Source organism: Streptopelia decaocto (assembly GCF_964273445.1).
Source record: "Streptopelia decaocto genome assembly, chromosome: 1".
In the NCBI taxonomy this organism is placed as follows: domain Eukaryota; kingdom Metazoa; phylum Chordata; class Aves; order Columbiformes; family Columbidae; genus Streptopelia; species Streptopelia decaocto.
This window is the reverse complement of record NC_138663.1, coordinates 203386182-203400052: the sequence shown is the minus strand read 5'-3', so window position 1 is coordinate 203400052 and position 13871 is coordinate 203386182. Positions and strand designations below refer to the sequence as shown.

Sequence of the window (13871 nt, the reverse complement as noted above, 5' to 3'; positions counted from 1 at the left end):
TCTGGATGGCTTGTTTCTCTTTTGGCAGTGTTACTTACTTACCTTGCCAAATAAGTCTACATTTTAACATACAAGTTCTGGCTTCCTAGTGTAGTGTCACATGTTTTCTATCTCAGCTAGCTGAAGGCAATAGATCTTGTAAACTACGGTATCAAATCCCCAGCTATAATTTTTGGAAGGTTATTTTAATTAATATGATGTTCTTTCACTTAGTTAAATGAGTTAATTGCAGGAAGTATTCCACATTACTTTTTTTTTTTTTTTTTCACATTTTTGGGGAGGTCTTGTGTTTTATCTGAGTGATTGCACACATTCTTGTGATGGAGTTCATTATGTTTTTCATTGTTTGTTGTAAAAAATCATTACACTTTTACATTACATTTTTAAAAAACCATTACAGATGTTCGGAAGCCACATTTATGTAATTATTATAATAAGAAAGGACCAAAAGTCCATTGCAGAAGTGGCACTTCCCCCCTTCAACTGTGACCTATAGACTTGGGCTTTGTTTTACATCACCCTGAGTTTCATGACCAGTCTCTCCATTTCTTCTTTTGTGATGCAACTTTCTAGTTCAAATCATGCACTTGGGTGTGCAGCTCTAAAAATATGATCTATTCGAATAACACTGTGGTAATTAAAAATAATGCTATTTTAGAATGAAGTCTGGTCCCTTGCTGCAGTGCAAGCCAGCAAGGGAGTTCCTTAGGAGTGGATTTCTGTGGTAGCACTGAAATTTGGTTCTCAAAATAGTGTTTTCTGAGGCTATACACAAATACTTTGTTCACCCTGTGGTTCTTGGAGCTCAGTTTTGAGATTTTAATCTATTTTCAAGACTTCCTATGATAGTTATGAACCTCAGAGGCCTGTCTGCACAGCCCATTTACACATTTGTGTGTAAATTCCAGATAAGCAGGTAGCTTTGAGTGAGTTGGACGTCACACAGAAATACTATAGAGCCAGAAATAAAAGTTTCAAGTTCCAACAAAATTTGCAACATGGTAATTTAGCTGGAGTGTAGCAACAAACTGATGGTGTTCTAATGCTAATGGCTCAACATGTAGTTGTAACACTCTTGGTGATTTTGGCAATGTTCTGCATTATAGACAATTAAGAATATTTTTGGTTAAGAGAGTGAAAATCTCACTTCAAGTCCTTACAAATAATATCTCAGTGATTCAGAAGGCATGTAGTGCCTTCACTATGCCTGGGCATACCCAGAATGATTGTTAATTTCTTTCAAATATTTTTAATAGCTTTTCATTTCATTATAAGTTAATTCTGTTTATACAAGTCCGTTTTATTAAATGTCACAGATATGGGTAATATAAAAGTATAAATGGATCATCTCCTCATAATTACATTTTCCCCAAATGAAAACACAGCAAAAAGCCAAATGTTTCCCTCAAATCCACTGTGGCATCATCTGGGGAAAGCAAATGTTGTATCCATTTCTCCTGAATAATTGAATTAATCCATCAATCAGTCTCTATGAAAGAGGTTTTTAGGTGACCAAAGTTTTGAATCACCTGCAAATAGCATCACGTGTGTTTACAGAAAACAGTTCCAACAAGTTTAGCTTATTTTTTTCCTTTTTTCTTTATTTCCAGTTGCAGAGAGCCAGTAGAAAGAGCCAGAGGACAGTTTGTCAGTAGATTAATTTAGCACAGATCTCAGTGTAACATAGAATTGCTGCAGATGCCACCATTATTTAACCTGAGCCAAACCCGGTATGAAGTTAAGTTCATTTACTATTTAATCTGAGAACAGCGTGTCCCCTTTGGTGGCAGACTGTTCTCATTGTTCTAACAACAATGGAACAGCATCAGCGCATCCTTGACCGCGGGGGTGGATGTGATTTTGTGCACGTCACGGTGTATTTCTCTGTATCCTCATGCTCCTAGAACCACTTTGACTTCCCATTTTCATACTTTCAGGGCCTTTTGGCCATTTCCTATTTTTGTTCTGTGCCTGATTTGGAGACAGTGTTTGGGTTTTGCTGTAGCAGAAGGCGCCATTTTTTGATAGAACACTTGTAAGAAAAAGGTTAAAATTGGGTCGTGAAAAAATGACGTCACTTCCCAAATTTCAGCAAACCAGTTGAACTAAGCAGGGAAAGGCTTAACTTCACTATTTAGTCAACAATTTTAATTGAAATTGGCTTCTTGCATCAGCTGTGTGAGGCAGGGGCTTTGATGAAGGATTTTGGAAGGGTTTGCGGCCATCGGGGTGACTCAGTTGCTGCCCCTGAGCCCACAACACAACGTTGTTGCTACACGAACACATGGAAGGGCTGCATCCAGATAAAACAATCAAACATATCTTTTTCTTTGCTTTCTTTCAATTTACTCAAAAATGCACATTTCAGGAAGCCCTGATCTCTGAAGAAATGTGAGCGTTGTAAGTAGTGGGATAATTAACATCATTGGAAATCGGATTTTGCATTTGGCAATAACACACACAACTTGATTAGCAATCAGATGTGAAGTGTTGATTGATAACAGCTTTGGTTTACAACCCTGATATAGTATTTTAACTTCAGTATAAACAGCTTTCTTTTCAACTGCAGTGTCACATTCTTGCCAGAATTGCAGAATTTTTCTTTAAAAATGTAATTCCCTGTATTTACATGAAAGATTAATGGGACCACAGTTCACTCTTGACTACGCTGCTTGTTGTTTCCATTCACCCTTTCTATCCAAGTGTTGTAAATGATGCATTCAGTACAGGTCTAGAAAAAATAATGTCCATGCTCTGCTCTGCTACTTTTACCCTTCGCCTCGAATATTATCCCTACTTGTTCTTTCTTTGTTAAATTTTTTTAAAAACATCGTTTTACAATCACTCCATGTACTACTTACAAAAATATAGCCTTTTCGAAATATCGTTTTGTACTTTAAGCACAGCTGAAAGCAATGTCATGGATACATTCTTTCACTTGTAATTTAAACACACAAAAGTTAAACTATCAGTCGGATTTGGAAACACAAGCAATGAGACTTTTCAATGCAGTTTGACCCCAGCTGCATTGCACATTTAGTAGTTCAAAGTATCATTTTTATAAGAGTTTCTGCTACAACTGTTCTGACTTCAGTTATTTTAAATGTGATTTTTGACATGTCTTCTGAAACCTACATGTTATCTGTGGGGTACAAGATTAGATTTTTTGGTTATAATTGCTCCTTATAATTTTTTTTCATGATCCCAGGTTGAATAGACAAGACGGGTGAGAAAAGATGGAAAGAAAATAAATGTTTAATCCACAAAAAGGGGAAGTTTTTTCCCTTAAATTTGCCTCTGGATTTCCTCTGCACAAGTCACAAGTTGCGCCTCATGATGGTGATGAGTCTCGGATGAAGCAGCAGGTTTTCCATCAGGTTTTCTATCCCATTCCTGGAAATGTGGAGGATGAAAAGAAAGCAGGTGGTTGTTCCTGCTCCTGCGTCATCTGAGAAAAGTAGGGGTATAGAGACATAGCACGAAGGAAGGACTTGGGTTTGATATTGGGGGAAATGTTAAAGTTAACGGCAGCTGGTGCATGGAACAGATTACTTGCTGCATTTCCAGGTGCCTTGATATGGTGATTTTTTGGAGTCTCTAAAGATGTGTTTCAGTCTGGATGGATGGACAAAACTGCTTGCACTTCTATACAGGGGACAATAACTTAGCTTGAAATATGGATATCCTTTTTGGATTGAGTTATCTTTGTGAGATCTCTTTAGTAAAATAAAGGTGATTGGTTGGAATGGATAAAAAGAGGGAAAGGGAAGGGAAAGGGAAGGGAAAGGGAAGGGAAAGGGAAGGGAAAGGGAAGGGAAGAAAGGGAAGGGAAGGGAAGGGAAGGGAAGGGAAGGGAAGGGAAGGGAAGGGAAGGGAAGGGAAGGGAAGGGAAGGGAAGGGAAGGGAAGGGAAGGGAAGGGAAGGGAAGGGAAGGAAAGGAAAGGAAAGGAAAGGAAAGGAAAGGAAAGGAAAGGAAAGGAAAGGAAAGGAAAGGAAAGGAAAGGAAAGGAAAGGAAAGGAAAGGAAAGGAAAGGAAAGGAAAGGAAAGGAAAGGAAAGGAAAGGAAAGGAAAGGAAAGGAAAGGAAAGGAGGAGGAAGGCAAAAAAATCTCACTGAATCTTGCATGTTAAAGCAATCTAGCCATCTGTGAAGGAAACAGCTCACATTCTGATCTCTTGTGCCTCATGGAGCTGTAGATCTAGAATGGAAGCTCCTTTGTGTTGAGATGCTGCTCAACTTCAAGTGGTGGTTTTGATCCAAAGGAATTACATCTAAATGCTTCTCTGCTTCCAAGTAGGGTGCTATAATTTTAGATTTGATGCACTTTATTTCTGATAGGAAAATAAGTAAGCAGAGTATTATTTTTTTTTCAAGCTGGTGTGAAAGTCATGAGAAGTTGCTGAAGTCAGAAGACTCTTGTGTAACTATATCTACAAAGATTTTTAGGATCCGGTTTCCCACAGATTTATCTAAATGTCTTTCTGCAGCCTCATCATAGACCACTGACAGCTCAATGGATTTAGGCATTAAGATTAGCATAATAATCATGTTCTTCTTTGATCCCTGGGAAGGATCTAGATACCGCTCAGATAGTTGGAAAGTTCACCACAACTGAGTAGTGACAAGTCAAAACAGGTTTTGTGGCATGTCCGATCATAATTCTTATAAATCACATTTTTCACTTAAAAACGAAAATGTGTGTTCTTCTGCTGGGAAGAATACTAGTGGTACACAGTTCTGCAAAACCTTTGGTTTCAATCCCGTTTGTCTTATCTGACTTGACCGGGTTAGCTCTTATTTTATATCCACAGATATAAAATACTTCATTTTAAAGTAACTTTTTTCTACATAGTGAGGAAGACCTTACTGGTTTGGAATTGTTCTTGCTTCCCAAGGCCTTCTGGAAAACTAATATTTCCGAAGTGGGATTTTATCTTACAGTAACCACATAAACTAATTACTCTCAAACAACTTAGAACTGAGCTTGAACTAATTCTTCCATTTCCCTGATACAGAATGGTTAAATGTGTGTCCCTGGATCTTGAATTTCTTTATAATCCCATTCTCAGTGGTGCTTATTCTGCAGTTTCAATCATGTAGTCACAACCCACTTGATTAACATGGTGGGGAGTGTCAGACCATAAGGGGGGTGGAGAAGGTAATGATGGATGATTTGGTTTTAAGGAAAATAAGTGATCTTTTGAAAATAACATTTACAAAAGGACAGATGGGGGCAAATACAAAACAGGAGTTTGACTTGCAGGAATAAAGAGAGAAGGGGGATATGGAAAAGGAAGAAAATAAATGGATAATGATGACATCTCAGAAAAATGGCAACTGTTACTGTGTTTAGTGTTGTTAACACTGGGGGAAGGGAGAGAGTGAAGGATAGAAAAACAGAAGGAGGAAGGTGTAGTAACCTCTCTAAGTAGCTTGAAACAGAAAATGGATTGTCCTCGAGTTCAGCACAGCTCACAAAGGAATGTGGGTACCCTTTAATTCCTAATAGCAAGGGATATAGCTGGCATGTTCAGACACAGTCACGTTTCATCACTGTGATCCTCCCTTCCCCATAAAACACCTTAACTGGGAACCGTGGTCACCTCCACCTCCGATCAGTCTCTACGGGCAGATGTGATGTGCCACCACATGTCCCGTGCTTGTGGTGTTTCCTTTCCACGCGGCCGTAATGAGAGCTCTGCATAGAGGAGTTCTTAATTTACTCCTACCCTGAAGGGTAACACAAGCAATACGGGGATGCTGTTAAACATGGCATATGTTGGTGCTGTGAGCTGCTTTCTCCTCCCCAGTTCCATGGGTGAAAAGTGACTTGGTTCTTCAGAAGGCTTCTTGCACAGGGTGTATCGATTGGTCACGGAGAAAATCTTTGGAACACTTATGACAAGGCATACTAGTAAAAAAACCCAAAGCAGAATTGCTGGCAGCTGCAATTTCGGTGTGGGAACTTCTCCTTCCCACAGGATTGAGGGAGAGTCGAGTAAGCTCATGTACAGCACCTTTTCACATACACAAACATAAATAATTAGAGTTAGTTCATGTCTAGTTGGAAGTATAGTTAGTATCAAGCCTTGGCTCTATTCCACTTTTACTGTTTTCTTTATGAAAAAATAAATGTGTGTGGCCATAAGTTAAATTTGTGTTACAAATATACACAACTAAAATCAACCCTATTTGCTCATGTGCCAAAATTGTCGCAGCGGGGGAATTTGGAGAACTCGAATTTATTGCTATGGCCAAAGCCAAGCTGGAGCGAAGCATTTCCGGGTGACCAGGTACACGGTGCCCAATGGGGACAGCTGGCAGGGTCCCTTTGTACCATTTTCTGATGGGAAAATGGAACCAGATAGTGCACCCTTTAAATTATTGCTCGCTGGGCACAAAGTGGTGCTGCCCTCCTGCAGCTTGGGATTCGGTCCCTGGGGTGCTCAGGGTGCTGGGGATGGCAGCAGAGGTGAGTTACCTCTACCGGCGTACAACTCACCCCTTATCTCAGACCTTCCCAATTGAATAATGCCCTGAAAACAAGCTTTTAATACGCTGTTGAAGTTTTTCCGGTCTCAGGGATATCTGCAATGCCGGACACATGTAACAGGTTTTACTGTGCTCATTTGCAGCTTGAATGGCTCACAGGGGTCAGCAGCACAGGCCAGGCTTTTTCACCCCTTGAGCAATGAAGCATTGAGTAAAAGTTATTATTACCAATTAGTGGTGGCATTATTATTACCAATTAAGGGCTGTATGAAGCAAATCATTAGTCTTAGTTCAGTTATTAGCAGCCAGGTGTTCGTGAAACGTGCCATATGCAGCGAGTGTTGGACCTCGACAGTCTCCCTTGAAGCTCAATTTGTGACGTCTCCACGCTGTCCCTGCAGGAGCTTTTGTTGTGCCCCCAAAAAACAGCATGTTTGGAGTCAGCGTGGGGGGTTCCTGCTGCTACCTATGGTATGTACCCAGCGAGTGAATAAATAAGGCAATCCCAATCTCTAGACCGGTATTCTGCAGCCTTTCATGTACTGAATTCATGATTTAAAGCCAGGTATTAGATCACGAGTTTTGGTTGCTGCTTCATTTGTAAAAGCAAAATTGTCATGTCAGAGAAGGATGAGTTACAATGCAAATTACTCAAAATTGTTTCTCTAGGACTTCTGGTTTTTAAATCCTTTAATATGCAATATTTTCACATACCTGTTAGTTTGCATAATGACTTTACACAAGTAATTTTAGACAGCAAGCAGCATGAATTAAGTTCTGTTTAAGACCTTAGATAGTGCTTTTATACTGTTATAATTTAAAAAATTAGGAAGTTAATGGGAAAAAAAATTGAATTGTATCTTTAGTGTTACTTCCATATTGAATCACATATTTAAGTTTGGTGCATTTTGCAGGGGGATTCATAGCTCTATAATTATATAGAAGAACGAATAAAATAAGAATAATTATTTAATAAAGTTTTGATATACCAAATACTGCATAGAATTGACTTTAATCGTGTGATTAGAATAGACATTAGAAATCTTTTGCATGTTTCTTGGAGGAGGAGGGGGTTGGAGTGTTGTTGTCTCAGCGATTCAGATTTATTCTGAATTTCAATACTAGTGAAGAAAGGATTCGAGCGACGGAGTTTAAGGCTGATGAGCGACGGAGTTTAAGGCTGATGAGCGGCAGGGTGGTGTTGGTCGGGTCGGCCCCAGCACTGGTTGGGCAGGGACCTCTGCTGGTGTGATAATGGAATAATGGGACATGTAAAACTCAACCAGCAGCTGCACTGGAGTGATTAAGGCAAAAACATCATTATGCTCATGCTGTTATTGCTTTCTGTTTCAGTATTATTCTAGAAACACTTACATGCATGTTTACATTTTGGTTTGTGTATGGTTTTAATTTACTGGGAAAGTAGAAACTAAGGCCCTATTCTTGAGCTGGCAGCTTGCAGACTTAATTTGTTGAACACCCTTAAATCAAAGTTCATTTAACTTACAGTCAATCGGATGTTTAAAATCAAACGCATGATACCAGACTGTGGTTCTGTGGATATAGCAGACATATATATAAACCCTGTGCATTTGGGCTCCATTTGCAGTTCTGCCAGTGATTCACTGTGATCTTTGGCAAAAAGCTGATTTAGTTTGTTTCAGTCCATCACTCACCGATTGTTTCAATCCATCTTTCAGTCCATCTCTTTGTTAAAGTGCTATGATAATTTTAAGCTTCTGAATCTTATAGGTAAAGAATCATAAAAAGTAAAATGTTTGCATATCTTTGATGTGAAGTTCTATATTAATTAAAGACAAAGTGAGCCATTTTATTTATATGTGTTTACCTTTAACCCCTAGATATAGAATCACAGAATGTCCTGAGATAGAAGGGACCCACAAGGATCATTGAGTCCAACTCCTGTCCCTGCACAGGACACCCCACAGTTCACACCGTGTGTCTGAGGACGTTGTCCAGTCTCTTCTTGAACACGGTCAGGCTTGGAGCCGTGACACCTCCCTGAGGAAACCAATATTGTAGGTGCAGTCATTGTAAAAGAGAAGTTCTTCAGGATGAATTTTCCGGTGCTGTGTGCAACTGTGCTTGATACTTAGCACTGTGCACATGGTGACAAACCGAAGTCCTTGGAAACAGATGTGGTAAAGGCCATACCCTTGGGAAGAGTTTCCCAGGAGTATTTAATGCTGTGACATTGTACCAGCATTGCACCAGATGCTGACCTACCGGGAGAAAACAGGGCTGTGTTGATTTCTGAACATCTTTCATCTTGTTATATTCTTCCTGCTGTTGGTGTCTCCAGCCATCGGTAGCACACGTTGACCACACACGGTGTCTACTGGGAGATGGTGGGACGTGTTCTTGAGGAGGTTCAGGCACAGACTTTGCAGGGACAACTTGGTCTCTGCAGGCAGAAGTCAAAGGATTGTGTTTTTCTGTTCCCGCTTCCAAAGCTTTTGCGACTGCTGTCCTGTCTTCTCTTGGAGTAAATGTGTTCTTGAAATGATGGTGTCGATATGTTACTAGTTGGTGCTTTATGTGCTGAGTCAGGAATACATTGCTACCACGATGTCTTCCCCATGCAATTCTATACAAAGAAAAAGGGAAAAACCTCCAAGTATCTGCTCTTTGCTTTCCTACCAACATGACACTGACAAGTCTTCCAGGAAGAATCTGTAGCAGCTGCCAGGTTCAGCTCCTTCCATTGTGTCCTGGGCAGAAAAAGCCAATAACCTGAATGTTTCACAGCCAGTTACGGACTCCTTACTGTGGTCATTTTTCACACAAGAACCCTGTAGTCTGTAACTGAGGATGCATATGATCAAGCTTAGAATCGGAACAACCTTTGTATAATTGAAAAAACAGGACTTTCAGATCGAGAGTCATCTTAAAGTAACAAGCGGCAGAGATTGGCACTCTGCAAAGTAGAACAATTTATCTCAAACTCAGAGCAACTATTCCCAGCAGCTCTTCACGAGAGGGTGGGTATTTTATTGAGGTCCAACCCTCCTTTCTCCCCTTGCAGTGACATTTATCTGTCATAAACCCCATCGTGACTTCTTTTCCATAAAGCAACAATTCTTTGTCATGTGGCCCATTGTCACCCCAGTGGTTCTGTCACCATCCTTCAAAAATTTCTCCACTCTTGGTTTGGATAAAAGAGAGAAGCACTGGGGTTTGTGTGCTGTACCCTTTGTTTCCGAGATGTCCCAAGGCCGTGGTGACAATTGTGAGGTTGGGCACAGCCACAGAGTTGTTACAGACATGCTGTTTGTCGTTAATGAGAAGCTGGTGTTCATCCGCAGTCCTCCTACATAATATTTGATCCATAACACTTTATGTTGTATCACAAGCAGCCCATTATTGAAAAACCTGTTGTTTTTATGTTTCAGGTGCAAAGACGGCTTGAAAGGATTTACATACTCTGCACTAAAGTAAGTGAAGTTTCCATGAGTACGTAGCTTAAAGTGAAGGTTTTGAGGAATGGTGCACAGTGGCAACTGCATTGTATGAAAAGGGAAAAAAATCACGCTGTTGTAAAAATTTTCCAACTTTGGGGGTATACAGCATAGTTTGAAGAAGACATAATATGCTGGCAAGGGAGGAGTCTTTTCATGTTTGGGACCATTATTGAAAGGAAACGCAGACATATGGTTGCACGTTTTTGAGGGAGCATTAATCTTTCTAAAACCGGGATTCATGACTCTTTATATTTTCCTGGAAGCCAATGGCTGCTGTGTTTTGACCTGGAGTTTATTTGGTGTATTTCCAAAATGCTGAATGAATACAACAGTAGTTTTGCACCCAGCACCTGAATAAAGCATGGACTTGTGGCATATTCATGTGAGAGTTCCTGTATGTACCACTAAACCTTGTGTCCGGCCTGGTGGTCCACGCTCTCATAGAATTTACTTCGCGATGGGACCCTCTGGTGTTACTCATTTGGGTCGTTACACAGAGTTGTCCCATCTTTGTGTCTCATGTCAGAAATATAAAGACATGTTATTCTTGCGTGTCTTTTATAAACTCCACTCCATCTGCTGCTCAGTGCATGGACAGTATCAGCTCCCAGGTGAAGAGCTGAAGTCAAGCAAGACAGACTTGCTGTTGTTGATAGTGGAAAACATTTTATAGAGTTTGCAGCTATGAAACAGCTGTGGAATTTGATATCAGGTGCCAATAGTTAAATAATTCAGTCTATAGCCCAGACATCTGGACATGACACACTCTTATGGCAACGTGCAGAAACAACACTTTCTGAAATCGCCAGTTCACTGGGAGATTCAGTTACATATCAAATGACAAACATTTTATACCTTCATCACCGTCAGCAAGATTACCAGTGTATAGTGTAATTTGCAAAGAGTTAGGAAACATCTTGCTGCTGTGACCTCCTTTGCCCTTGATATACAGTAATTCTACACCTAAGATGAACCAGCCTATTGACAATATCAACTTCTGGGTGAAGACAGAGGGCTGAAGATGAAGCCAAGCAAAACAAAGTGGATGCTCTTGGTGGGAGTGAAAACATTTTGAAGATTTTACAAAATAGATATTTTGTAAAAATATTATAGTAATAATCAACCTGTAAGTAACCCCATTTTGCTGCACATAATTGAGATATTTCATGTGCCTTTTTATTTTCTTATTTGGTGTTCTTGCTTTGTATGAGAAATGGACTTACCCAGTAATGGGTTTCTTTTCCTAGTTTTAAAAAATTCCTGGCAGCGATTGTGACCATTATCTGAAGGTTAAATACATGTTGTGGCGTCATCTTTTCAAAGAGATACAAGGTTTAGCAGCTGTAAAGGAAGTGTTTTCTTTTGCAGATCTGTGGGTAACTTCAAGCTTGTCTTAAAAACTTAAGAGATTTATATTGGACTGTATGTATTTCATTGAGTTATTTATGTAATTGTTGTTTTGTTCTGTTTTGTTTTTCAGGTTCATTGTCGGGAAAGAAGAAATCCCCACTCATTCGTTTTCACCTGAAGCAGCTTTTTCAAAAATAGATAGAAAGATAAAGCATCGTGAAAAAAAATCACAGCCAATGAACATACTGGCTCTAACAAAAAAGCTCATGGACAAAGTGTGAGTTGAAGAAAACAAAAGAAAAACAAAACAAAATGAATCATTCTTACTTAGCTCATTTTAATGGTTTGTTACATTATATTTGACAATGTTTTATAATACTTTTCTTTGCACTTAAGTGTTTTGCATTCCGTTTTTACTGGGTAGTTAGTGGTGACAAAGGTTCAACTCTAATAAAAGCAAAATTTAAGACCTGTATGTCATAGCAATGACTTGTAACGTGCAGTTCTCTAATGAGGGGGGCTAAGTTCAATCTGTTCTGCATGGGAGAGCACTGGTTGTTTTGTCTGCAGTTTTCAGCAGAACCAGCTCATGGTGTGGTTCTGCTGGTGCTAAGTAGTGATAATAAAGAGGGGAAGTTGCACAGCAGCCATTCTTACTTAGGTTGCCTTAAGTGACCATAACATCATCTTTTTGGTGACCTGCATCCCTGTATGGCATAAAGGAGAACTTCCAAAGAACAGGATTGGTGGCACCGGGCCGGCCTCCTCTGTCAGGAAATAGGGAATTGCAAAGCAAAAAGTGAGTCTTAGACTGTTTTGCACCAGGTCAGATCTAGACACCTGAAGTTAGGTGAGATATGGGTGCAAACTGAAACATAGGAGGTTCCACTTAAATTTGAGAAGAAACTTCTTCACGGTGAGGTTGGCGAACACTGGAACAGGCTGCCCAGGGGGGTTGTGGAGTCTCCTTCTCTGTAGACATTCAAACCTGCCTGAACACCTTCCTGTGTAACCTCATCTGGGTGTTCCTGCTCCGGCAGGGGGATTGGACTGGATGAGCTTTCGAGGTCCCTTCCAATCCTGACATTCTGTGATACATTCCCTCCCAGTCTATAGAATGCAATTTATTGTTCTTTAGTATGAGCTTAAAGAAACGCCATCTGAGAGCTTTTCAGGCTAATACATTCAGATGATCCGCTCCTGCTGAGCTTCATTTGTCCACCTCAGGCACGTTGGGTACCACAAGGAGTCATTCATTTATAGGGAAGATGGAATAAAAAATGGAGTAGAGGTCTGTTCATACGGCACCTCTGATTCTTCCCTTCCATTGACCTCTCCAGGGGCAGTTCTCTGACCAGGGTCTTTACCTGCTGACATGCAGGAAAGAAACAAGTCTTCCATGTGCGTTGTGTTCCCAAAGTAGTGTCTTCTCTTACTTGCTCAGATAACAAACAAACGTGAGGTGACCTGCATCACATGGCAACTTCCTATGATTTGCTGTGGTTTTTAATTGAAAAACATAAGGGAAGTCGGCAGCGGCTTTTCAGGCACAACAGTATTAAACAAAAGGCTTGGAAAGAAAAGACAGCTCCAGCTACAAGCAGATTAATTTAGCCAAGTTGTTTATGCCTATTTTGTCTTAAATGCCCATCATTCAGTTTGATAAGGACAGTTCACAGCTCTTCGGCTGTTTATTAAATACAAGGATCAAGGGCTATGGGTGGAGAGGAACATTTTTCTTTAAAGTTTTGAAACTCCTGACTCAGACATTCAGAAAACTTTCTGTTTTCAGTCCTAATGCTCTCACAGGTTTCTCCTCCATATGGTTCTTTTCAGTATAATTGAGTCTAAATGCCTGTAACCTGATCGCATTCTCATTACAATTTTAGCCACATAAACTGACCTCACAGATGATTTATGGCCATTAGAGTTTATAGTGCACGATTCAAAACTTCCAAGATCTATGGCACAGTATATAAATTGTGTAATTTATTTTGCATTAAAACTTAAATACTTGGCTATAGAAAAATATAATGTTCAGACGTGGTATGAAATTACTTCTTTTAATTCTACATAATGAAAGGCTAACAAGTGTGCAACACATGCATCCCACCGTCCCAAGCTTAACGTCAAATTCAATATGAAGAAAGAGCTACATAAAAATCAACACAGTAGAAGAAATAGCCCAGAACTGAAAAGCTTGTGATTGAGAGAAGTCTCACAGAGCAGCTCTGTGTGTTTGCATGTTCTGCCTTGCCCTCCCATGAACCTTGCAATGGTATGAAAGATGTTAAGGACACAGATCACGGGTGCTTGGTCAAATGGCCTTACAGAACCACGGAGCAGAGACGGACCGGGAAGGGTCGTGTCACTTCTCTGTGTTGACCACAGCAGAAAATTTGTTCTTTATTTTTGTATTTAATGCACAGCATGGCAAGAGGTTGGATCCAAATACGCGTGCAGACACTTCTTGCTGTACAACTACAGCATTGTTACTTTTTATTGTCTTTTTATAGCATCATAAAAGTTCACAGTGCCCTTCAATAA

The 13871-nt window shown here is 40.0% G+C and overlaps 1 protein-coding gene across 1 annotated transcript in view; it reads left to right on the top strand.

The window, feature by feature from the left end:
- Nucleotides 1–13871, top strand: part of TMEM135 (transmembrane protein 135) — a 188939-nt gene that overhangs the window by 157911 nt on the left and 17157 nt on the right. The window contains exons 7-8 of the mRNA XM_082043345.1: nt 9906–9947; nt 11455–11601. Of these exons, the coding sequence (XP_081899471.1) occupies nt 9906–9947; nt 11455–11601 (189 nt within the window). The remainder of the gene's footprint in view (nt 1–9905; nt 9948–11454; nt 11602–13871) is intronic.